General features: G+C 37.3%; 1 protein-coding gene and 1 pseudogene across 1 annotated transcript; one reads left to right on the top strand and one right to left on the bottom strand.

Annotated features, from left to right (window-relative positions):
- Positions 1–27,832, bottom strand: LOC148783505 (COP9 signalosome complex subunit 2). Its single transcript, XM_088859477.1, has 12 exons — positions 27,604–27,832; positions 26,255–26,347; positions 17,644–17,722; positions 8,185–8,425; positions 8,024–8,098; positions 7,516–7,650; positions 2,157–2,344; positions 1,924–1,992; positions 1,738–1,828; positions 1,405–1,539; positions 512–624; positions 1–370 (listed from the first exon to the last, which is right to left on the bottom strand). Exons 1-12 carry the CDS (start codon positions 27,611–27,613, stop codon positions 280–282), a joined length of 1,320 nt encoding a protein of 439 aa, XP_088715603.1. The 5' UTR covers positions 27,614–27,832; the 3' UTR covers positions 1–279.
- Positions 13,186–13,981, top strand: LOC148783506 (G-type lectin S-receptor-like serine/threonine-protein kinase SD2-2; annotated as a pseudogene).

Here is a 27,832-nt window from a genome sequence, read left to right as displayed (position 1 = left end):
TGACAATCAATGGTAGTATTTCAAATAATACTACTCTTCTGATCAATTGTAATGTTGTGGGATATATACTAAAAAAAAAATTGAAAAAAAAAAAACCTCGCCCGCAAATAAGCTTACAATTCTATTTTCTCTCACTAGCTATACACAATCAAATACACCCACAACTTCCCCTACCAGCAACAGGTTCTGTTTTTTGACATGCTCTAATTATAATCCAAAAAATGAAGCTCAGGACGGATAAAAATTGGTCCTCTGATAAAAATTGGAACTTTTTGAGTCTCAACCTATTCTATTGGTGACTGTTTGGTACAATGATCTAAGCTGAGTATTCCATTTCTCTATGGCTGTATATTTCTTCATCCCCTTTGACCTGCAAGAAACAAAAAACAAAAAAGACCAGAATATAGTTGGTACACAAAATCTTGAACCAGAGAGGGAGAGAGATTGCAAGCAACTATATTTATTTTATGAGAAATTGGCCAGGAGAATTAAAGAGGGAATTTGAACTGACCTGTCACCCCGTTCTAAAAGTCGGTTAACTTGGTCAATATGGCCATTAATGCGGTTGTCCAAAATGAGGGAAACCAGGAGCTGCTCAACATCTTTTTCCGGCACATTAAGCTCCTGCACATGAATTTCAATGATTGCAGTGTTTTCGACTTGGAATAACTAGGAAGGATTTACAAGTTTGTCTTCCATCTACCATACACCACTTGTGTACAGTATACTTTCTGCAAATCTATTTCTCTACCTAAAGAGTTCTTTGAAGTTCATTTAACACTTCAAGGGCCATCGTATATCAAGTGTGGCACTCTATCAGGCATTAAGAGAAGTGCGACATTGATATGTTATTCCATCATTTTTCCGTGCAAGTTTTCATTATTTAGAGTGTGCACATGCGTATGTGCACATCAGCATTTTAAAAATCGCTGACCCGGCTCAGAGCCACTTGAGCTGGTGGGGAGTGGTCTGAGTCCTCCGCAAAATCAGGATTCAGACAGGTTCACCGTAAAAACCATGCCTTTGATGAGATTTAAATGTAAAAACTTTATTGCAGTGAACTTATACTTAAATTGACACTAAAATGGATTTCGAGCCCTAACATGCAAAAATTTAGTTTTTCTTTAAAAATAATTCACCAAGTTGGTAAAGCTGGCTCATCCAGTTTACTGAGCAGGCACAGAATTGGTAGGTCAATTGCCCAAGCTGGTTATTAAAACACTGCCGCACATACACATTACATATCTATACAGACATATATAGGATTTCAGGTTATTCATTTAAATATTAGGGAGTGTGTTCTCCCAAGCCGAGTATGTAATCACAGAAATAGAAGACAAATAGCCACAAATTATCTTCGTGTTAATAGATGCATGAATAACTCTGGAAACTATGAGACAGTACCTTTGATATGAATGGAATTCGAATTCTCGTGTATGGCTTGATGAGCTTAAGTAGAACCTGGGTTCTGATATTTTTCAAGAGATCTTCAATATAATTCCGGACAAATGGATCATCCATAATCGTTCGTCTATTGCTCTGAAGAAGGCAATCAATGCAGAAGAAGACGTGAGCAGAAGGGAATCCAAATGAATGAAAGCCTCTCTCTCTCTCTCTCTCTCTCTCTCTCTCTCTCTTTGTACAATAAGAGAGTAAAAGATAGCAAATTCTCTATATTAGAGAGAGAGAGAGAAGCAAATTGTTTTACTGTGCTAATATTGGGAAAAGGCATAGAACCTTCAATATTTTCTCGAACTCTAAAATCTCATTACGCTGGTATGCTGCCACGAGATTTGTCATTGCCAATATTTCTGGATCATTTTTGTATCTAAATGAATAACAACTCATTAATCCCAGAAAGTAAAACAAACAAAATAAGGTTCCAAGAAATAAAAAAGACATGAAATTCATAGAAAAACTTACGGCTTGGCTTCTTGGCCATCGAAAGGGTTTACTTGAGATTCCATTAGCATGTTGGCCAGAACCAAATACCTGCTCAGTGATGAAGCAGTTGGAAACAAAAGAATCAGAATAAAAGCAAAGAGCACTAGCCATTTCGCAGTGAAAAACCATAATGCATATTCTATTATGAGAAGCAAATTTTACAGGGTTCATGATTTGTAATTGGTTGAAGAGTTGAGGGTTTTGGATCATACTTAAGGCACTGAATTCGCCGCTGATTCCCGGCTTCATCATAGTTTCTGAAAGCCTCAAAAAAATCTGTGGCTGCTTGTGCCCATTGTCTTTCCGCCATATGCATTTTTCCACCACATTCATGAATGATTCCCATGATCCGAGGATGGGGTATTGCTGACTTTATAGAGAGAGCTTTGTTGTACAATTGCTGCTTGATCCAAACAAAGAAAAGCAGGGAATGTATGAATATTCATATTCGGAAAGGGTAACTGATGCCATTACTCATGGGGGATTAGGGTACTTCCATTAGCTGGTGTGCCTAAGATGATATGTGCATTCTTAAGATGATATGTGCATTCTTTTGCATAATGTTAAAACACAATAAATTCCAAACAGAAAAAAAGAAACTCCATAACTTATTCAAGGGAAAGTACAGTATGTGCAAACGTAGTTCATTGGATCATGAACTTCCAATGAAATGGAGGCAGTGATGATGAGATAGTGGAATCCACGAGGACAGGACATGACACCAACAGTGGGTCCCTCTCTTTCGTAGGGTGCTCATGACCACAATCGACTTGGTTACATACTCCATTAGATAATCTTCAATTACCAAAGTAACGAAAGTGTAAGAAAATAACACAAACAAATACCATTCTGGAAATGGCCAGTAGCCACTGAAGTCAAAGCAAAATACTACATTGTTGTCCAAAGAAGATGCATAAAGTCCTTGGTTCACAGCTTATACGGGTAACTTTGGAAACAAGATTCCAAATATTTCACTGCCTTCTTAGAAAGTCCGAGAAAGGAATGAGAAATCTTGGAGAGTTTCATGATTAAGTGCTGCTTTCCCAGTATTACCAAGATAATGATTTCACTATAACTACGACAACTTTTCCTTATAAAGAAGGAAGGATGAGGACCTTTCAATAAGGAAACACCATATACCCTGGCAAACACCCAGTTCTTGGGAACCCAGTAGCATGGCCCTCACTTTCATCACAATCTAAATGGCCAAGAAGCAGTTTCAACTAACAGACCTTGTTAGTTCATGTCCAAGACACCTTCATCCTTCACCTGGGTTTGCATTCAATGATCTAAATGAGCAAGAATTAGTTAACTAGCAGGCCTTGTTACTTCATGTCCATGACGCCTTCATCCCTCACCTGGGAGTGGTTTCAATGTTCTGGAGGCAAAATTTGAAGGGACTTTCTCTGGTCAAATATTTGTAAAGGCCACAAGCAGATCACCCCCTGTCCAATCTAAAGCAAGCAAAGTTTGCGAAATCCCAGTCCCCCGAAGACTCAAGCTTTAGGCAGACTTGCCACCCTGAACAAAGTTACCATCATTGATTGTCTCCATGTTCAGGAACTCATGATTCCCAAATGGTGCATCATATGCAAAAAGGAAACAATGTTCTGTTCATCCACTTTAAGGTGGTATCAATGTTCTGTTCATCCACGTTAAGGTGGTATCAATGTTCTGTTCATCCACTTTAAGGTGGTTTTTACATATAGGCCTATCTGTGTGTATGTTCATTCTACATTGGGTCTCCCAGAGTTCGTAGATGCCATGTTTTCCTCATGGTTCTCTGTACCCTCCCAAAAAACAGCTGCTTACGATGGTGATTCCTGCTTCTTGCTATATTGAAGCAAAATAGATGAATATTCCAACGCAAGTCCAAGTGATGACATGCAATAAAAGATTAGATCACATCGTCACAAATGGTGACTTTTTGGGCTCTAGCTATGAAAGGATTTGGGGGAATTTTGGCTGTTGATTTTGTAAAACCAATGGCTAGATATTGCACAAAACCGTACAATCCTTTCCCTGAAGATGGCTTCCCCCACCTGAAGGAAAGATCCAGCTGAATTTTGACAGCTACTCCTCAAAGGGCAATTTTGGGCTTACTGGGGTGTGGGGGAGTTTGAATTCTGTGACCATGGCAGATCCATTCTGCTTTCCTACTCAAGTTGTGCCATAGCATGCTCAAAAGAAAACAGCACTTTCATCATAGTTGGGGCGACCTCATAAATGAGGGCAACTTAATTAATGTAATATCTTGGGCTTCCAAGTCTGCCCCTTGCCTGTGGCTGCTATCCCGTACTTTTTGCAGATATTTTGAAATCTGCTCGGATATTGATGCACCATTTCAACAGATGCAAAAACCAAATGGACTGGCAGCTTCCTCGGTGAGAGAATGGTTTCCTCAGATCCCGAATTTTGATCATTAGAACTACTATCTCTTTATAATTAACCCATTCCCCAAAAATTCATTTTTATTCAGCCCAACTTCAACCACACACTTGTTATACTAGCTCCAAAATCATACATCTCATATATGTACATGTCTACGAGACTATGTCATGGTAATGAAATTTCGAAATCACTACCAATCAAATAAAGAAGTTGAAAATAATGCACAGAGGTGCATGCAAGATATTCCAACACTCACCTAGAGGGCTCACATTTTTAGGACGAATCCTTCAATAAAAAGGTAGCGTCTGCAGGCCCGTGTGCCATATTTGGTTGCTTCAACAAAAAACAACCCAATTTAAGTGAGGTCCACCATTCCTTTGTAAATTTCTTACAGGGCAACAGTCCCTGTATGTGTTTTTCGGAAACACAGTAGCATGTTACTCAAATAAATGTGAATTTTGTTGGAACTACAAATTGATTCTGTCCAATATGCTCCCTCTTGGCTAGCGTAACAGCAAAGCTATACGCATCTCTCCAAGTATGCACATAAATTGCCTCTATACCTGAGTCTATATCCAAAATCTCATCAAAATAATGGGACAAAATCCACGAAACCACTGAATCATGTTTTGGCCATGGTATAACATTAAATGAGTCCCCATGAAATATGATTGTTTTCCAGTTTGGCTTTAAAGGCTAACTCCTGAACTAGGGCATGGTTTCACCTCATTTTAGACGGTCACATAAGCAGGACAGAGAATGTGATTACGTCTGCACCAGAATAGGATAAACATCCAAGCATCCTGAAGGACCTGGGTTTCCAGATGAACTACAATCTAACCAGAAATCTCTCTGAACACAGTCATTTGCAAAACTACATAGTTAATATTTTATTTTATTTTTTGATAAAGTTAACTTAATTACATAATTAATATTATGTGTGATACAGTTTTTTTTCCTTGAAGTCAGACATGCTCCTTTCAACAATGAATTTTCAATTTTCCGTACAACTATGGTAATTCAATTTTAAACAGAGGCTAAGTCAGTATGTTTGGGCTTTTCGGAACAAACTTCAATGGTTCAAAGTTCAAACCCTTGACTTCCCTCGACCAATAAGTCTACCATTAGGCGCTCACTCTAGCCAAGAATGACTTCGTGGGCTCGCCCCAAAGTTGTTCTCTCCCTCTACCTACTTCTGATTCTCTTATTTGCACCTGGGGCGAGGTACAATCCCACATCCTCCCTATTTGTCCCACTAAGGTTCAGCTGGTATGGATTCACTCTGTCGAAGGTAATTTCTCAATTGGGCGTGCCTGGAATCAGATCCGTGAGGCTGGCCATGGAATCTATTTGCGCCCTATGTCTCCAAGAGGAGGAAACTTCTAACCACACTATTATGCAATGTTCTTGTTCACAGGTACTCTAGAAGTGTATCGTTTGGAGATTTGGCAAACATATATTACTCCAACAGTCCACAGCTGAAGTGTTTGCCAAATGGGTCAAGTTTCGGTACAGATCACTGGGCCTAAGAAATGTGTGGATCTCTATGTACTCTACTACAATATGGTACACCTGGACTGAAAGAAATCGGAGAATCTTCAAAGGGAAGAAAACCAGAAGAGAATAGTTGATGCATTGCATCTCCTCTTTTGTTGCAAGTGTTGCAAATGTAAAAGAATGAACCTTTCACACATCAAAGAGGCACATACATAGTTGATAATCTAAAAATCCAATGGAAACCAATGAACCCCTAAACCTCCATTCTTATTTCATTGTCTCCTCCCCCAGTGGGTCACTACAAACTCAACATTGATGGCTCGTCCCTTGACAACCCTAGAGTAGCCGCCTGTGGCGGTATTATCAAGAATGACATGGTGGGGTTTCTTGCTACCTTTGCTGCTCCTTTGGGCCGTACAGCCAATGACGTTGCCGAAGTTTCAGGTCTTGAGAAAGGTATCCAGCTGGCTTTAGATAAATGCAATGCTTCCCCTGCTTATCGAAAGTGACTCACAAATCCTGGTGAACTCCATTTTAGGGCGCCATAAACCTCCTTGGAATCTTCCAACCTCTGCATCCAATTGCTCTCACTATCTTGCAAGTCGTTCCTGGAGAATCTCACACATATATCTCGAGGCCAACATTGTAGCAGATGACTTCTCTGAGGCCACAGTTTGGTGAGCATGGCCTCCAGATTTCTTATATTCTCTCATTTCTTCTGATATGACTGGGACTAAATATGAAAGGATTGTAACATAAGCTTTGTATTTCCATCTCTTTCTCTATCAATGAAAACGGAGAGGGGCCCAAATCCCCATTGATTTGCCCAAACAAAAAAGTCTACCACTAGGCAAGAGCCCAAGGGACGCTAATTCAATTTACAACCAGGGAGAATATCAATATAAAGAGGCAAGCATTGGGTTTAAGGATAATCAAGCTCAACTGATGACCAAAAGCATTGTATTAAGCACATCATGAAGGAAGCATCAAACTTAAAATATTCCACAAAGTATATCAATTGGTGCTTTATGGATACGACCCGGTTTCTATGCAGCCAAGCCCGCATATGTAGAAATGTGGGCCTCTTAATAAATCTATTTTTGAGATGGATTTTAGGAGTTAATTTTTACGGACATGTAATCTCTAACATGGAAATCATAAATATGAATAAATAAATAATTTTAAAAACTAGAAATAATAATTCTAGTAAGAAAACAGTTGGACCGTTAGTTTCCATTGTTTTTAGATGGAACACCTACTTGCATCCATCTTTAAGATGGATGCTTTACACTTTCTAGACCGCATATGTAGAAATGCGGTCCAGCCCGCATGAAACAATTTCCCTTATAGATATGTCAGGCTGACGCCACCCATTTTTTCCCTTTTTTTCGCTACACAATTTGATAAATTTTATCCTTCATTATATTCAATGCTGATGACACCTGCAACAAGCTTCCGATGATAAAGAAGCACATTCAAAAATGGAAATTTGATGAACTTTTAGAACAATCAGAGGCTACGCAGTACTAGAATCCTGTATCAGTTTTACATGCAAAGAATTTTCCAAAATGAGCACTACAAATTAGCAGAACTAATAAGAGGGAGATGTTTCAAAAATAGACATCATCTGATATTAATCCCAATCATGTAGATTAGAAATAATGCAATCTCGAAGTGCTTTACCTTGAGTTTTTTGTTATTCTTTGTTTCAGTGTACATCTGGATTTCAATAGCGTAGACCTCCAACAGTTGAGTGCCTTTCTTCTGATCATCAGACCCATCTTCTCTTCGACAAGATTTGTGAAGCTCCTTCAGAATCTTTATGGATTTTCTACTTAGTTAGGATGAGATGCTTAACAATTACATAATTAAATAAGTAAAAACTAGAAAGACACTAAAAGGTTTGGCAAACCTACAGAGTACTTATCTTGACAAAGTAGTGACTCTTTGAGTTGGGCTCGGATTCGCTTGAGTCACTTGGACCCGCATGATACCAAGCCCATATGACATCCTAACTATCAAGAGAGTCTGATGCAAGTCTCAAAAGTTTAATTTTGTTATTAAGACTCAGCTGAGTCCAACGCTGTCAGACTCAGCCGAGTCAGAGGTTGACTCAAGCTTGGGACTCCTTATGAGTCCGAGTCCAAGTCCAAGTCAGGGAATTTAACACTGTGACAAACCATGAAAATACCTTATTCATGCGCCCATATTCACCCATGTCAAACCATATCTTGCAAAGCTTAAGATTCGTCTTAAACCAAAGTCTCTGCATGGAGCACCATAAATGCTCAATCAGTACACCTTCTAGGGACAAGAAGAAACTTCATAGCATAACTAAATAGAATTCCTGACCTCATTCTTTGATTCTTCAAGCGCCTTCAGTGTGGTCTGATAAAATTCTTGCAAAAGGTCAAAGTTCTGGCTTGCTGAGCCAGAAACAAAGTCCATAATGTTGTTTATGCATTTCTCGCTATAATTTCGAGTTACAGCCGATTTAATATATGTCAACATATCCCTGTATGCATCCATCATCTCTTTATACCTCCCCAGTCGATAATAGAGCTTAACCGTTTGCTTCAGAGCCTTGAATCCCCTGAAAGTAACAAAGGCATGTCTCAAATTCACAGTTAATTAATGGAACCATAGGACTAAAACTGAATAAGTCCTATATTTCAAAACAAATAAAGAAATTTAATATTCTTCACACCATAAAGGAAGAAGTAGAGAAGCAACATCATTTAGCCAATGACTTAAAAAAGGAGGGTACATGAATCCGTATGAGTTACTTAGTGATTGATCTTACTTCAATACCACCACTAAAAACAAATTAATGGAAAATCACATAGGAATCACTTCAGTAATAACTATGAAGGAAACATTAAATGATGATGATGATAATGTCTGTGTATATACACACAGACGTGTGAACACACGGACGCACACACACATATGCATATATATATATATATATATATAGATATATATGTGTGTGTGTGTGTGTGTGTGTGTGTGTGTGTGTGTGTGTGTGTGTGTGTGTGCGTGTATCATCCGCCCCACAAGACAAATAAATATGTATGCATGTATGAATACCACATATACAAAAACAAAGCTTGTCATAAAGCAGCGCCAGACTGTGATAATACAGGAAACATATGCATCACACACAAGCGTGCACATGCACACACACGCACGTGCATATACATATCTACATACAAGTCCACAGCCGGTGCAATGCAAAGGCACAATAAATCGAATTATAAATAATTTTAGAACTTTGTATTTCAAACTGGTATATATTATTTGTAATATTAAAAATTTTAATTAAAAATGAAAATAACGTATTAATGTACTATTCCTTAATTTCACTAGAAAACAGAAAATTAAGGCACCAAGAAAATTTTTAGAATTTATTAAAACCTGATTTAGTCAGCCTCTACTACATGAGGTTAAATCATTCTTCATGTCCCTTAATTTAGATTGGAAATTTCTATGAACAGTAAAAAGTGGTGATTGAGTAAATCTTCAAACAATAATAATTTTATCTTAAATCGTTAAAGAATCTTTTAAAGAAAATTTGTAAAAATCATTAAACTACAAAAACTACAAAAGTATCAAATTTTAAGAAAAAGAAAAATTAAACATAATATTTCATCTTTATCCTACATGAGCATGGAAACTTTGTTTATTAAGAAATTAAAAAATGTTAATTTATTAAGACTTTGAGAGGAGATTTCGGCCCGAAATCTCCATGCTCCTCTCAATTAAGATTCTCAAATAGCTCTAAATCTATTGTATTTGGACTCTCTATCCAATAGGATTAGATGTGCCGCTTTTAATTTAAAGTACTGTAATCAAACAATTAAAATGGAAGGCTATAATTGCATGATAATGACGGACAAATGACAAATTTCCAAATTTCAAATGACTATAAATTATGTTCACAACAATAGAAATCTTAATTAAATTAAGGGATTCAAGATAATTTTGAGAATTTATTAAGTAAAAAAAATTCATCATAAAAAATAAAAAAGTTTTTGACAATCTTGTATTTCCAACTTTTGCAATAATATTTTTTAAAAAAAATTTGGAACTTAAATTAGTCCTGTATATGCACAGAAACCTTCATGTTTAAAGCTCCTTAAGGACTACATGCCTTTCATATTCCTTATTTTAACTTAGCAGATTTACATAAAACAAACATTCATTTCTAAAAATTGAGTAGCCAATTATTCTGTAGAGTAAACGAAAAAAAAAATCTCTATCTTAAATATGTGTGGAAACCATACTTATTAGGACCCACAAGGAGAGATTCATAGCCAAATATGCCACTCTTGATTTGGATTCTCATGTAAGACTAAATCTATTTTTATGGATAGTCCATATCTAATAGGTGAAAATAGTAAAATATTCATTTATTTCCAATTCTTATGATCAAAACAAATGACATGGAATTTCAGGGAATGGGCTGGCGGATTGGGCCATTGGTGTTCTTAAGAGAGATAGGCCACCACTTGATTTAACAGACTATGACATGAACCCATAGATTGTTGTAGCTGAAGTTGATGGAGTATGCAAGGTGATGAGGTGGTGTATGGATAGTGATTGGAGTCAGAGGCCAACAATGAAGGAGGTGGTAAATCGGTTGAGAAGTGTCATAAATCTAACACGCGACCATTTGGGATCTTTGAGGGATCATATTAGGCTGGTGATGAATGAGGGCAGTGAAGACTTATCAAGGTATTTGATTTTTCTTTGCTTTATCAGTTTTAATTTATGAGGTTTGGTTACTTCAAATCTATGTGGCAATGTATATATTATTCTTTCCCAAAATGGAGAATGTATAAAAAATTTCATTCTTTCTTTTTAATGTTCTTGGTTAGCAAAATCAAAAAAAAAAAAAAAAACAAATGAAAGGGAAGGCCATTATTGCATGATGATGACAGACAAATAGACACTACAAGTAACTTAGTATGTGTAGTATGGATATAAGGAAAAAAATTAGTGATATTTGTCAGACCATTGTCAACATAAGGTCTAGTGCCCAAGCGCATGGTTGATGGGCTCTTTTTATATGAAGTTTTTTTTTTTGGGTAAGTAAAAAGTGGCAAGTCAGTGGGGATTTGGGCCCCTACCCTTAGGTGAGAATGGAGTCAAAGACCTCATCATGGGGCTTGGCAATACTACCGCCTAGGCCCCAGGCCATTCTCAAATGATTCATATATATATATATATATATTTGGGTGAGTCAGTGGGGAGACGGCCCCTACCTCTCTTGTTTGATATATAAAGTTATGAACATCTTTACGCATCCCTAAGATCAATTAAAAAAAAAAACATTTGAGCTCAAAAAAGGCACCAAACCAAATGCCCCTCGAAGATTCATTATGGAACATCTATTTGAGAGGAGGGTAATCAGAACAGGATTAGAAGGGCTCAAAATCTTTTTCTTCTTTTTGCAAATTATTCATATGGTGAATCCAAGATGATCTAAACCATTCCAAAGCAAAAAATGACAATTGCGTTTGGGCGAGAGGACCCTTGCTATGGTGGATAGGTGAGCAAGACCACCCCACAAGTGAGACACACGGGTGTGTGTGCATGGAGTGGGCAAGAGACCACCCCAATTGAGGCAACACACATGCACACACACATGCACACACATACATGCACAGGCACGTGTGTGAGTGCACAGGCACGCGTGTGCGCACACATGCACATATGAATATCTTCAAGAGACCATGGTTATAAGATGCAGAACCTCAAACAACCATCTTGGAAGTGGATTGAGGACCAAAAACACCTCTTGATCATAGTTGCAGGGATCTTGGTCAACGGGTGGCGATCCCCACTTGGAATCTCAATCCGGCGATCCCGAAGCCGGAGCCGGAGTCCGAGCAATACTTGCTTCCTCCCATTAGGGGATCTCAAGCCATACTTACTGGGATCTCGGTTCCTAACTTAAAGGGATCTTGATCCTTGACTGAAAAGGATATTGATCCACTCCTCCAAATTGCCTGCTTAATTGATGTTTTTATTATTTAAAATTTTTTATAATGATGGATTTTTCTTTGAATAAATTATAATGATTGAATTATTTCACATATTTGGCTTTTTCTCTTTGATTTTGTTAAAAAATCTTTTCTTGGATTTTGTAATGCCCTTTGTCTCATTTCATGCATTTATTCTATCTCACTTGAAATATTCCCTAAAATCTTTTCATCGATTTTTTATGATTAATGTTTTCGTACATTATATTTTTTTTACACAAAAATGTCTTTTCTACCTTTCAAAAGTGTTCAACTAACAATTTTTTTATTTTATTCTATGATGACAAAATGTATGAAAATAATGACATCTTTCAATGATTTATTTATTCTCTTAACTTTCATTTAAAGGTTTCTTTTTATAGTAGGAAATCTTTTCTTGAATTTTGTAATGCCCTTTATGTCTTTCATTTTCTTAAATGATCAATTTAACATCATTTCATGCAGTTATTATATCTCACTTCAAATTTTCCTAAAATATTTTTCTTGATTTTTAATTATTAAGTTTTCCATACATTATGGTTTTTACACACAAAATGCCTCTTTAATTATGTATAAATTCTTCTATTTATAATAGAACATCTCTTTTCGGATTTCGTGATTTTCCTAAGTCTACTATTTGATGATGTCTAAATGTGTTGTATAGGCTCAAGTCTACCCTTTTTTTGGATTTCATGATTTTTATGGGCCTTTCTAGCAATAAAGTTCTTATTAGCATGTGTTCAGCATATTGAAAATGCTAAACAATGGATTGTTCATTCTATTATTTTTAAAATATCACTTCTAAAGAAATTGATAGGACATATTTGTAAGCATATGCACCTAGATACTAACCCTTAGATAATTGGAACCCCTACAGGAGGTCTCTATCCCCCTTGGAGACAAGTATATATATTTAGGGCAAATTTCTCCATACCCCCTATTTTTTGGGATGTTTCTCAGGGGACCCAAGATTTTATACTATTTCTAATAACATTAAGTCTTTATCTTTTCTATCTTCCAACCCCTAGACTCCTTTGACTTTATATTTTTGACCTAAACAATTTTTGAAATGGCCACCTCTTATCAGAACCTAAAGTCCCTTTAACCATTCCGTCTCTCTCTAAACTCCGGTGAAAGCAGCACTAAAACCAGTCCTACTTTGATAGCAGGCCTCTGTGCTCTAGCTTTAGTTTTGAATGGAGCTTTGATTTTACAGGCCATTATTTGAAAAGGAGAAGAATGGCTGAGATCTCAGCCTCCGGTCTTAGGGTTTTCTCCTAAAAAGAACTTGATACGGCAACTCGAGGGTTTTCAGAGAAGCTTGGCCATGGCCGTTTTGGTGTGGTTTTCAGGGGTGTTTCGCCCGATTCTTTCGAAGTTGCAGTGAAGCGCTTGGAGAAACCATGAGTTTCAGGCGCGAATGAGTTCATCAATGAAATCGTCACCATTAGAACCCTGCAACACGTTAACCTAGTTCGACTTCGAGGTTTGAGGTTTTGCTCTGAAAACTTGAATTGCCTTCTTGTCTATGATTTCATGGTGAATGGTCAATTACTCTCTTATTTCAATTAAGAATCGACCAAAACACTACCCTAGGAAACCAGATTCAAAATTGCTTTAGGTTCAACGAGAGGAATTGCTTATTCCATGAAGAGTGCAGAGACTATATAATTCACTATGATATCAAACCAGAAAACATCCTTTTGGACCACGATTTCACTGCAAAGGTCTAAGATTTCGGCATGGCGAAGCTTTTAGGTAAAGAATTTAGCTGAGTTGCCATCACAACAAGAGGAACCAGAGGCTATTTAGCACCAGAGTGGATGGGTGGTCTTCCCATTATTTCAAAGGCCAACGTTTACAGCTATGGTATGACGGTTTTGGAGATAATTTAAGGTTGCCAGAATTTGCAGGGTGATTTTCCAGTGACTTTGCCGGTGAAGGAGTGGTGTTTTCCGGTATGGGCGTTGGAGAGATTGGCTGAGGGGGAGGAGGGAGCAGTGGTGGATGGAAGGTTGGGGTTGGTGTATGGTTGGGCGGAGGCAGAGCGGTTGTGTATGGTAGCGGTGTGGTGCATACAAGAGGTGCTAGTTGTTGGGGTAGAGAGAGAAAGAGGCGCTTAGTGTTGGAAGGGAGATACCCATCCTAGAGAGAAAAAGAGGAGGGAGAGAGATTTTAAAGAGAGCTGTGTGATTAGTGGAGAGATAGAGAGAGAGAGGGAGAGACCCATGCTAGAGAGAGAAAGAGGAAGAGAGAGATTCTAGTCCTAGAGAGAGAGGCAAATGTGATTGGTAGAGAGAAAGAGGGAGGGCTGAACAGGACTTTAGGTTTTGATAAAAAAAATGGTCATTTCAAAATTTGTTTAGGTCAAAAATATAACGTCAAAGGAGTATTGTAAAATCTTGGGTCCCTTGAGAAATGGGTGCCAAAAATAAGGGGTATGGAGAAATTAACCCATATATATATATATATATATATATATATATATATATATATATATATATATATATATATAAGTTTACGTATAAGTCTATGTGTATATATATATAAAAAACTATGTATATGTATGTGGGTGCATGTGTGTAAGGGGCGTTCCCCCTACGCTCCCATATACATGTAGTGCATATATCGGGTGCATATAGGGGAAATCGCTCCAAGGTTGCTCCCTAAGCACCGCTCCAAGGGTAGGGAGCTTCAGCCAAAGGTCAATCCCAGGCTCTCGCACGCGCTCCCACTTCCACATCCAACAACTAATGAGTTATTGAATGATAAGATGAGGAAAAATTCAAAATGTTAGGTACAATCCCTAACAGACCCAACGAATTCCTAATTGCAATCATGGGATCCTCTTGAATTCATTCTTTTGTCACATTGCGATATTTCGAACCATTTAATGGATCAGTTCGAGAACAATTGGATGATGACAAAACCATAAGAGATTTGCCCTGACCTTCCTTATTTCTATACAGCAATGTACAAATAGTTCCTTGATGTTGGCTCGGTGATTGAGTCTTCGCCTTGGAAAAAAAGGATTGGTATTGATGCGATCTGATCCATTATTAGGGATCAATCCTGAACCCGCCATATCATTCTCTTTTCCAGTAGGAAATAGGAGACTTCACAAAATCAATTATTATAAAATTTAAAATCAGAACGTTGACCCTTACTTCAGCGAGGGATGTATAAGCCTCTTCTTCTTCTATAGAACCATCCCGGTCTTGATCCCAATTCAATACTAAGCCCCTGATCATCGGCAAAATGCATATCCATTTCTTCCCTTCAATGTGGAATTTGGAGCTGTGGAATTTGAAGCACCATGAATAATGCAAATCTGGTGGATGTACGAATACTAGAAAAGGATGGCCTAGAAATGGTGGTGCAACCGTGAACGATGGACCTTTTATTGCGGTTCAATTGCAATTTTTCAGATCCATTGTCATGGAGGTCGAGATGATGGAATTGTAGAGTTCCCAGAATTCATTCTTCTAACAAGTTTTAAGGTGCCGCAGCATAGATCTGCATCAGTACTCAAAACTCGCTCTAGTCAACTTAGACTCGAGCGCAATACTCGAACACGACACCCTATGAAGTCCAGCACAATGTATACATGTATAGTGCTCGAGCAAGTACTGCACAGACCCAAAAAATGTGAAACTCGGCCTTGCCTACTTTTGAAAATTTGCAGTTTCTTTGCAATCAATGGTCAATCTTTGATGAAATCCGGTCCCTAAGACTATTTTGTGTTGCAGATCCAACCATAGGTCAGATTGTCACAATAAAACACATAAAAAAAAAAGGAAGAATTTGAGAGATTTAAAATATGAATTCACTATTCATCCAATTTTTTCAAGTGGTCGGATCTCCTAGACCCAAAATCAAAAACCAAAAAGTATTTCGGAATTCTGATTGGGATTGTTTGAGGAAGCTTTGACCAGGAATTGAAGCATCAATTCACATCATCAAGCGCAAAGATCAGCGACCTTGAAATTTTGGATATTCTCCATTTTTTCCAATTTAGATTCATAAAATTGATTTGTTTTTAACTAAATCAAGTATAACTGATTTAAATTTCATTTCGCATATGTTTTATGCCTTTTTATGATTTTCTGTTTTCTCTTTTTCTGAATTACCCTTTTCAAAATTTTCTACCTTCTTTTAAGCCAATACCATTACCATATATTTAATTCCTATTCATTGTTTTGCATGGTTCTTTTAATTTTTGTACATTTTTATTTCTTTTGGTTTTCTACAATTTCTATTGATATTTTTTGTATTTTTTGCCCCTTCTTATGGCTCAGGCTAGACTAAGGCAAGTCTAAGCTAACTCACCGAGTCACTCGGCTCAGGCAGCTTCCGAGCACCTCGCCCAAGCCGATTAAAATCACACACGTGCACACACATGTATTTTTACCTTTGTGTGGTTCATCTTACAATAGGCACTTATAAAAGGTTTTTGGAAACTTAATGCTCTCATCCCTTAGTTTAAAACATTTTTTACCTGGGACACTTTTGGTTATTGGTCTAGGATGCAGGGGAGTTAAATTACTGTTGAAGGACAAGGGCATTTGCTATCTAATGAGAATGTAAGACTAATGAGAATGTGCGACATCACCCATTTCATATATTTATTGTCTGACAACAGTTAATAAACAATGTACGATACCTGTAATTATCAAACTACATAAAATACCCCATATAAGAATGTTTTGAACTAAAGGTTCATTCTCTAAAGAATTGAAAGGTCTTTTAAGGTTCAAGGAGTACTATAAAAATGAGAAATGATCAAAAGGTTACAAGTGTGACATAACAATAATCCCAAAACTGGAGAGCAGATGCAATAAATAATTTTACAAGCTTCAGGCCCATATGTCTGGTAACAACTTTGCCAAGGTGATTGCCAAAGCATTGGGAGCATCATATGCCCTTGCTACAAAATAGTACCATACTTATCATCATTGAGAAGCCCACCAAATCTTGTTGGGCCCAATGCTACAAGTTGATTTGGAACCAAATGGAAGCACAAGCAAGCCCATACAATCACACACACAAACCTTACAAGCAACATATACCAAATTAATGAAGCTTCACCAAAAGCAAACTCATTACGTCCAAATTCAAAATCCAACTCAAAAGCCCCAACGATTCAGAAACAAAAAACATCAGTGTTATCATCAACTAGGATATGCCATGGAGACAATTCCCTAAGTTTACACGTTGGACCTTGGATACATGTAAATAAAGTGAAACATTCTATACAGTAAAATTTGGATTGCATGAAACAGACAAAAATGGAGTTTTTGTCACTATAATTTATGGCCCATCTGGATGGTGCCCCCAAACATGGTTTGGCATCATTGGCGTGGAATTTTAGGTGAGACAATTTGTGATTGAGAGGTTCCTTTGGGTGATACATAGAAACCCGTATAGGTGCGGATTGCACTCAAAAAACATGGCCGTTGTGCAAGTGAGATGAAAGCTGAAAATACTAGTTTCCATCCCAGTTGCATAATGCTGCATTTTGTTGGGGCCCTAACCAGACATTAACCAAAGCATTGAGTTGTATCCAAACTAAGGGTTATGCTTCAAGGTTCAACCCATATCATAAAACTGGATGTTGCAATTTCATAGCATACAGCAATCAGCAATTGTACCTAAAGAATTGCTTAATAGAACCTTCTAAGTAACTTGCGGAACTGCTAGAAGTATTAACAACTAGGATGTTGAATTTATCAAAATAGTTCATGAATTTTCTAACATTATAACAGTGTAAAGTCAATAGGAGTACCAGTCAGCCTTCTCGGGCTCCATTCGAACTACTTCAGCAAATCCAGCAAGAGCTCCTTCGGGATCAGACTCCACCAATCCTACAAATTAGAAGATCAATAAAAAAAAAGACTAGTGAAATACCATAAAATTAGAAAAAGAAAATTCCTAAATAGAATGATATGATATGAGATGTTAACCAATGGCAAAACAGATGGCCCAACAATGCAATATACGAACAATTTGCAAGAGTTTAAACAACTAAAAGAACTTTTGAAAGAAAGCGTCAGTAAATTAGCTTTTACTATTTTTGCCAACTAGATTCTACCACTTTACCTCTTATGATTATTTTTCTTCTTTGCACCAAACTTTATGTGACATCAACAATAACATGATATTGAATATTTTTCTTCTTTTTTTTATGTGGTGATATAGAGTGTTCTGTCTAACTCCGCCATTGCTGGTCCCAAGCCTGGATGAGAAAGGAGGATTGTGCTAGGTGACAACCAGCGGAAAACTTTTGCCACATCCATATCAAGAATCATGATCCAACGTTATATTTTAATGCTAGGGAGTTCACTGTAAGTGACGTGCTGTAAGGTTTCCCATCATATTTTTGACAAGCGTGGGTAACGAAGCTAGTCCAAGAGAATAAGATTTGTCTAGCCACATAGAATATAGGAACTCAATCAGGTAAGAGGGTGGAATAAGTGGATACAAAAAAAAAAAGGAAAAAAGAGAAACAAAAAAGAAAAAAAAAAAAAAAAAAAGGGGAAAATCAGGGCAGATTGTAAGGGGTATTTTGGGGCCTCTACCCACCCTCTTCTTACTTCCCCAGACTTGCTCCCTGGTTCCTCTCTCTCTCTCTCTCTCTCTCTCTCTCTCTCTCTCTCTCGGTTTTCCTTTCTCATCCTCAACCTTACTCTAAGGTAGCCCAGAACAATCTGTTTCTACAATCCTATCTCTACAACCCCTCTGTCTCTATACCCTTCTCCTCCCTGCCCCAAATTTCTGACGGTGTTTTGTCAACTACTTACTGCTCTGCTGAGAGAGTTATGGCTTCTCCTCAACCCTTCAAACAGGTATGTTTTAGCACCCCGCCACTCTCTATTCTCTCTTTCTCCTCTCCGTTCTAAATTCTCTCATCCCTTCGTAGTTAAACACCTAAAAAAAAAAAGGAGAAAAAAAAATAGAGGAAAAAAGGGGATGGAAAAAAGGGAAAAAAAAAAAAGAGGAAAAAAAGGGAAAAAGAGGAAAAGAAGAAGAAAAAAAATCGCGTGGAGGGGAGTCTCCTATCTTCTCTCTCTCATCTCCTCTTCTCTCTCCATCTCTCTTGCCTTCTCTTACTACAGCCCCTTGCCCACTTTTTCTATTAATTCGACTTTAATCCATATGCAGCCTAACATGCCTCCTTTTTGACCTATCCCTGCTGCTCTACTCTTTCTCCCTATTCTTTTCGCCCCTCCCCATCTCCCTCCCCCTCTTCCCCCCTACCCCCTCTTCTCTCTCTTCATCCCTTTCTTTTTCTTCCCTTATCTTTCCCCTACACCCCTTTCTAGGGCTACTTGACCTCTTTCGAATCTTCAAGCTCATACTTCTGAGGATAGAAGTTTCTCCTGATTTGCAGACAGCTCCTCGGCTAGGAGCTCCCCCAAAGCTCGACGAACAGTATCCTCTCACCCTACGCAACAGGAGCCCCCGCTTTTTTCTTTTCATGGATCTCTTTGTGGATCTTGAAGCCAGGGATTTGCTTCAATAGTTGGCCATCTTCTCACACGCTCAAGTATGGTAGAAGTTCAAGATCAATCACATCTCCACACGTGCTGTCAAGTTTTTCATTCTATATAGTGGGATCCTGTAGCACCATGCTTCGGGTTCCTTTTTTTGGTTGTTTGCACTCATTTTTTAGTTTCTCTCTCCTCAATATTAGCACTCTCTCTTTTCTTATATCTAGTTACAGTTGTAGCCTGAGCACCCAACTTGTGGGATGCCATCTCTAGAATCCGTACTATGTAAATTCTAATATTAATACAAATGTTACCCCTATTCAAAAAAAAGAAAATAAGCTCGGATTTATGCCAATGAGGTCAACAATTGAGGATACTAAAGAAATTGATTGAAATTTAGGGAGAAGAGGAAAGGCATCCATATGGCCTTTATTGATTTAAAGAAAGCATATAATTAGCTTATGAACCAGAAGTAAGAGTAGAGGATAGAATTAAGAGATAATTCTGGGAGGTGTAAAGACTATCAGGTTATCCCAAAAGAGAGTTTCAGTATGCAACATAAGCTCGTGCTTATGGATTTCTGCATAAAGAGATGGAAGAGAAGGGGTGAAATTAATAGGTGTCCAAGATCTAGGTGGTGGAATTTAAAAAATGAGAAAATAGATAGATTTAGGGATAGATTAGTTATAGGAGGAAAATGGAACAATGAACATGAGGTCAATGTTACATGGAATGAGATGGCTGACTGTATTAAGACAGTGGCAAAAGAACTTTCAGGAGAAACTAGAGGTAAAAGAAACTCCGATAAGGAAACTTGATGGTAGACTGATGAGGTTCATAAGGCCATTAGCAAAACGATCATGTCATAAAACTTGGCAATGTAATTGAAATGATCAGAACTTAGAAGAATATAAAAGTACAAAAAAACACAATTAAACAAATAGTAAGTGATAAACTTAAGGCATATGATAACCTATACGATAAGCTAGGAACAAGAAAAGGTGGAAAGATATCTTCAAATTAGTAAAATGAGAAAACAAGTGTAAGATCTAGACCATAATAAATGCATTAAGAGTGAAGATCAAATGGTCTTAGTCAAAGATGAAGAGACCAACGAAACATGGCAAGTTTATGTTCAAAAATTATTAAATGACGAACATAATGGGAACACAATGGTAGAAGGAATTGTTGACATAAATGAGTGCGAAGGTCATAGATACATTCATAGGATTAGGATATCACAAGTGAAAAAAGCTTTGAAGACGATGACGAAAGGAAAGACTTTAGGACCAGATGGTATCCCAATAGAGGTTGGGAAGTACATAGGGGAGATCAGCATTGACGGGCTGACCGAGCTGTTCAGTAAGGTGTTGAGAACAAAGAAAATGCAAACAAATAGAGGAAAAGTGTTGTGGTACCTACTTACAAGAACAAATAAGACACAGAATTGTGCAAACTATCAAGGAATCAAACTTATGAGCTACACTATGAAGCTGTGGGAGAGAGTCACTGAGCAACGACTAAGGCATGAAGCGAGTGTATCAGAAAAGCACTTAGGTTTTATGCCAAGGAGGTCAACTAGGCAACTGATTGATAAGTTTAGGGCGCAGGGAAATGACCTCCACATGATCTTTATTGATCTAAAGAAACCTTATAACAGAATACCTCGACATTTAATTTGGTGGGTGTTAGAAAAGAAAGGAGTCTTCAGATACTATATTAACTTGGTGAGAGATATGTATGAAGGAGCAATGGAGTGCTAACTAGTGTGCGAACAACTAGTGGCGAGACGAGTAAATTTTCAATGACAAGAGTATACATCAACGGTCAGCCTTGAGCCCATATCTCCTTCTCTTAGTTATGGACGACTTAACAAGGCACCTACAGGATGAGGTACCGTGGTGTATGTTATTCGCAGATGACGTAGTTTTGATCAATGAAACCCGAAGCATAGTCAACACAAAGAACTTTGGAAGAATGCTCTAGAGTCCAAAAGTCTTAAATTAACTGGATTAAGACAGAGTATATTGAATGTAAATTCTATAATAATAGGAGTAGAGACGAGGAAGTAGTTAAGATTGACAGCCAAAAAATACCAAAAAGAACGCACTTTTAATATCTTGGGTCAATAATCTGGGAAAATTGAGAGATTGAGGAAGATGTCACATATAGAATCAGAGCTAGCTGAGCGAAGTAGAGATGTGCAACAGAAGTTTTATGTGATGGTCGCATACCAATGAAGCTGAAGGGGAAGTTCTATAAGACAGTTGTGAGACCAGCTTTGCTTTATGAGGTAAAATGTTGAGCGGTCACGAAACAACATATCCATAAGATGCGTACAGCTGAGATGAGAATGTTGAGATGGACGAGTGGCAAGACAAGAACTGATAAAATTCGAAATAAATACATACAGGAGAACTTAATTGTGGCTCCAATAGGCAATAGGATGAGAAAAAATAGACTCAGGTGGTCTAGCCATGTGCAACGTAGACCCAGTACATCACCTGTTAGGAGGTGCGAGTTGGTTCAAGTGGAAGGCACAAAAAGGGCAAAGGGTAGGCCCAAAAGGACATGGTTGGAAGTAGTGAGAAAAGATAAGGGGACTTATGTTGGGCAACAGGTATTATTGATCTTCCCTGGTAGCTATGTACGATATTTTATGAGATTTACCACCTATGCAGGGATATCACTGTCTGTTGGAGGCATACGTAGCGAACGTCAAAGGAACTAGCCGACCTTCTAGCTAAAGATAGGGCGAGGTGCCAAACAGACATGGAAGACATTGAATGGTCCATCTCCTTTTTTGCATTGGACCATTGAGGTCTCCAGGACTCATAATTTCTTTTGTGACTTCTTGTAAAAGGGTGTGCCTATAAGCCCATTTTTTGTTTACAGTCTCTCCAACAATAAATAGTTTGTATAGGGGTTATGGCTTATTTTTACCGAGTTACCCGTCTCGAGGGTAAGCTTGGCTCTCTCACTTCCCAATCTTTTGTACTCCTCCTTTGTAAAGTAATACGATGTTAAAATTATCAAAAAAAAAAAGATACGGGAACTTATGGCCTCATTGAGGGTAAGGCCATTGATAAAGCAGAATGGCGGACCAAGATTCATGTAGCTGACCCCAAATAGTCGAGAAAAAGCTATGATGATGATGATAATGATGTTGATGATACGATAGGGTAGCTAGAGAAATAATTTAGTGGGTGCTGGAAAAGAAAAGAGACTCAAGAGGATATACTGATATGGTTAGGGATATGCACAAAGGAGAACTAACTAACATGAGGACAACTAATAGAGAGACAAGTGAGTTTTAGATGACAGTAGACCTGCATCAAGGGTCAATGTTGAGCACATATTTATTTGCGTTGGTTATGAATGAGTTAACTAGGTATCTGAAGGATGAGGTCTCATGGTATATGTTGTTTGCAGATAACAATTTTGATTGATGAGACTAGAGACGGCGTAAACAAAAAGTTAGAACTTTGGAGGAATGCTTTAGAATCTACAGGTTTTAAAACTAGCTGGACTAAGGCAAGATTATATGGAATGTAAGTCAAGTAATCATAGGAGCATAGATAGGGAATTAGTTAATATTGATGACCATGTAGCACCTAAAAGATATTATTTTTGATAGCTTGGATTGATAATCCATGAGGAAGGAAAGACTGAGGAAGACGTTGCTTGTAGAATTTAAGCTACATGGATGAAGTGGAAATGTGCTTCTAAAGGCTTATTTAATCATAGTACACCAATTAAACTAACAAGGAAGTTCTATCGTACATTGTAAGACCACCCATGCTTTATAGAACGGAATGTTAAGCAATCAAGAAACAATATATCCATAGAATGAGCATAGCTAAGATGGAGATGTTGAGATGGATGAGTAGCAAGACAATGAAGGATAGAATTTAAAATTAATAAATACGAAGGAACTTAGGGGTAGCTTCAATGGGCAATAAAACGAGGGAAAGCAGACTTAAGTGGTTTGTTCATGTGTAGGATCGACCTAGAACAGCACCGGTTAGAAAGCATGATTTGGTTAAAATGGAAGGCTCTAAAATGCAAAGGGAAGGCCCCAAAGGTTATAGATGGAAGTAATGAGAAATGATATAGTGACTTATAGTTGAGGGTATAACCCTTGATAGAGTAGAATGGAGGGAGATTAATGTAGACAGCACCAAATAGTTGGGATAAGGCTCGAATGCCAATGATGATTGAGTGTTTTGATGGTTAGTTTGGGAAATTAGCCACTTAGATGATCAACCATGACCAGCACATGTACCTTTTTTCGTACATTATTCATGTCATAAAAGAGTAGGAAGCAAAACATTGTATTATCTGGTGACAAAGTTAAGTTCTAGTTCAAGTCAAGAATCGAGTTGGGTCAAGACAGTAGAGGCCGGGTTTTCATAGCACGTTTCAAGTTCCATTCCTATGTAACCTTGTCAAAAAAAAAAAAAAAAGGTTCCCACTCCAAGTCCAACAAATAGAATGCAATCACACCCCTCTAGCGATCTTGGTGTTCAAGGACTTCTTTGATGTTTCTAGATATGATAGTATAAGAGCAACCAAAGAGCTTTCAACCTACCCTTTCATGAGCAGCAAAAACACACCAATAAGGACTGACATTTCATTCATGAACAAACATATTGAGTTCTAGTCAAACACGGCCATCATTGATAGGAAAGTTCTTTTTTTTTTCTTTAATATCGATAAACAAAAGTTTTCTTGTTCTGTAAAGAGGTGAGATGTGTCACAACTAGTTTCCTTCTAAAGGTTCAAAAAGATGAAACACAACATAAATCTAATGATACCAAATCATAAAAAGAAACAATAATTTGACGACGGCAAGTAGACATGCATTCGTCACCACGAGGTATGCTCTCAGTCAAGTATGGCAATTCATAGGCTACTCCAAAATAATTTGGTACATAATTCAATCATCATCATCATCATCATCATTAGAGCCTTATTCCAACCATTTGGACTTCACTACATGAATCTCGTATCAATGGCCATACCCTCAATAAGACCATTAGTCCCCCCACATATTTTTTCACTACTTCCATCCAGGTCCTTTTGGGCCTTCCTTGGTACATGATTCAATAAACTGAACAAAAAAGAATGGGATGAAGAGCAAAATGTGGAACGAGGAATGGAGGATTGGGATAGCTAGGATGGCAAGAATAGGTAGAATATTTGCATGATTTATGTGGACCACATAACAAAAACATTGTAATAATTTAGTCATTAATATGGAAAACAGAGAAAGTTTTCATAAATAGGTAAAAAAAATTAAAGTACAAGGAAAACAATATATCCACTACACTCATTCTATGGATACATTGTTTTTTGTCCACTCAACATTCCGCCCCATAAAACAAAGTTGGTCTCGCAGCTGTCCTATAGAACTTCACATAAAGCTAATGGATATGGGCTAAAAATATGACATTTAGATAACTCCACAAGTTCATAGCAACAAACTTAAGAGTAGTGAAGTGCATTTCCGGTCAGATTTCCAATGCATGTCAACAAGAAGCCCTCAAGTCAAGATTCAATTCATAAAAGTAATGTATGAATTTCATTATCAAAAAGAAAAAAAAGTTGTGTATGAATGTGATTGATAAGAATCGTAGTGAGACTAGTTTCCTTTTGCAATATGGAGCTTGTTGGTTTCCTCCTTATCCAACCCAACCCCTTATTCCCTTTCTCATGCCACATGTACACATCACATGCAAATGCATGTACCTTCTGATAATATGAAATAGACAATGATGGAAACACGCCTAGTTCGTATAAAGCATTTGCTAAAGCACAAGTACAAGCCCGAGAAAATACAATGATAAATAAAACGTCCAATATCCTATTAAATCAATGATAATTTAAAAAGTACTAGATATCCTATTAAATCAAAGATAATTTAACAAGTCGTAATTAAAAAAGATATAAATCATAAATACAAACTAGCTAATTAAAATAAATAAATAGTTGATACATAGAAACCATTCAAACATCCAATTAAGGCAAAGGCGTCTATGCAAATTGTAAATATCATGAATAAGAGAAAAGCAACTCTAAAGAAGTATCAAACATGCCCGTGCATGCCTGAATGTGATAAGACATCCCCAATACCAAAGGTACACTCCAACAATTACATTCCGATTATAGAGTGGAAGTGTCATTTTTTTTCAAGTAGCAAGGATTTTTTTTTCAAGTAGCAAGGATGGTACAAATGGATCACTCATATCAATAAAAAAGGATAGATGTCATCAAACCATAGGTAAGTGCGAATTCTCCAGCATCATGACCTACAAGAGTAAAACTCATTTAAGGTTAATATGTTATTGGAGTAGAAGCTCTACATGGAGTCCTTGTACGGTGAAAACAACCAGTTGCAACTTGATTTGTTTAGAGCCCCATGGAAAATTTCTGCCAAATGAGGAAAGCTGAAGAAAAATTACCTAGAGCAAACCAGAGCTCCATAAACTTTATGTTCCGATTACATGGAACAGTGGCCAGAAATTTCTCATTAATGAAAAATTTATAACTCAGAGAACACTAGCTTTATTAGGGGAATTCCCTAAAGAAGGATAAGAGAGCCAACAGTGATATCAAATAAATTACAGAAAAACTTCAGAGTTTAAAATCAACAAGATACTCATAAACCCAAGAAAGAGCCTGCATCTATCTCAAATATAACTATGAAAGAAGATCACCTAAACTAGGGATATTGCTGACCCATCATACCAAATGACGGCAATCATCAAAATTCAAGTTTAGTTCACTTGCATAAAATATAAATGAAGCAAGCTCCAGCATATAAAGTTTAAGCTTATTCGTGGAATAAACCCAACGTGTAAATAGTTCAGTAGCAAAAGAAACGAATACATAAAGCATTGCTACCTTTGGAGTTGTAATACTGGTTCTCAATATCCACATCTTGCTCTTCAGGTTCCTCCTCCGAGTACTCGAACCCATAATCCTCCATATCTGCATCTGTTCCCAAAAAAGAGACCTCAAGTACATCAAATTAGAGACAAAATATGGCATCACTAATTATATTAATCTGATGTTTGAAAAAGAAGAAGGACCGCATTCTGCATTGAGAGCCACAATTGCTTCAATAGTACAAATCAGCATACAATTCCACATAAAAAAAACAGAATAAGGATACATTGAGCACAATTCAGGATACCAAACTATTTAGCATACCCAAGGGTACATGCTTAAACAGAAAGACAACCAAACTTTACCACTGAAACATGAATCTAATGCTAATCACATAACTTCCAGTTTGTTGCAATGGAAATCAAACAAAATATAAGTGAGTGCAAAGTAGATAAATATAACAATTTTCAGTAACCAACAAATGCCGAAGCAGGACCGTATTCTGCATTGAGAGCCACAATTGCTTCAATAGTAAAAATCAGCATACAATGCAACATAAAAAAACAGAATAAGAATACATTGAGCACAATTCAGGATACCAAACTATTTAGCATACCCAAGGGTACATGCTTAAACAGAAAGACAACCAAACGTTACCACTGAAACATGAATCTAATGATAATCACATAACTTCCAGTTTGTTGCAATGGAAATCAAACAAAATATAAGTGAATGCAAAGTAGATGAACATAACAATTTTCAGTAACCAACAAATGCCAAAGCAGGACCGCATTCTGCATTGAGAATTGCTTCAATTCAACATAAAAAAAACAGAATAAGGATACATTGAGCACAATTCAGGATACCAAACTATTTAGCATACCCAAGGGTACATGCTTAAACAGAAAGACAACCAAACTTTACCACTGAAACATGAATCTATTGCTAATCGCATAACTTCCAGTTTGTTGCAATGGAAATCAAACAAAATATAAGTGATTGCAAAGTAGATAAACATAACAATTTTCAGTACCCAACAAATGCCGAAGCAGTGTCAAAATCACAAAACACTCCCAAAATAGGGATCAAAAAATAAGGATAAACGAATAACTTAGATTGAAACTTACAAAAAAAACGTTAATGGAACTAAACCAAATCATCACAAATAGCAAACATTGAATGAATTTGACCTGGTTAACCATAAAAAAGAGAGAGTAAAGGAAGTTCACAATATAAATATCTCCATAATCGAATAAATCGAATAGCTATATAACTACATGTAGGAAATTACCCTACCAGACATGGAAATTAGGGTAACAATGATGAAGAGAAACCCTAGAATCCAGTGTGATATGAACACTTACCCGAACCCATTGCTTCTGAGCCCTAAGGCTTTTCAGATGAGGGCCAGCTTGAAGATGTTTCTAACAATGGAAATATTGAATAAAAAATTATGGTAAACAAAATTAAGAGAGAAAAGTGAAGATCCGAGGACAGGGAGTTCAGGGGAGAGAAGAGAATGGAAGCGGAAGGGAGCTAAAAAGGAGACTAATTTTTCAAATGACGCACTGGTCCCCGTTTTCTTGTGGAAAT

This window comes from Amborella trichopoda, chromosome 1, assembly GCF_054954075.1.
Source record: "Amborella trichopoda isolate Santa Cruz 75 chromosome 1, AtrichopodaSantaCruz75HAP2 v2.0, whole genome shotgun sequence".
NCBI classification, from domain to species: Eukaryota; Viridiplantae; Streptophyta; class Magnoliopsida; order Amborellales; family Amborellaceae; genus Amborella; species Amborella trichopoda.
The sequence above is the reverse complement of the archived record's forward strand: the minus strand, read 5'-3'. Positions and strand labels throughout refer to the sequence as shown.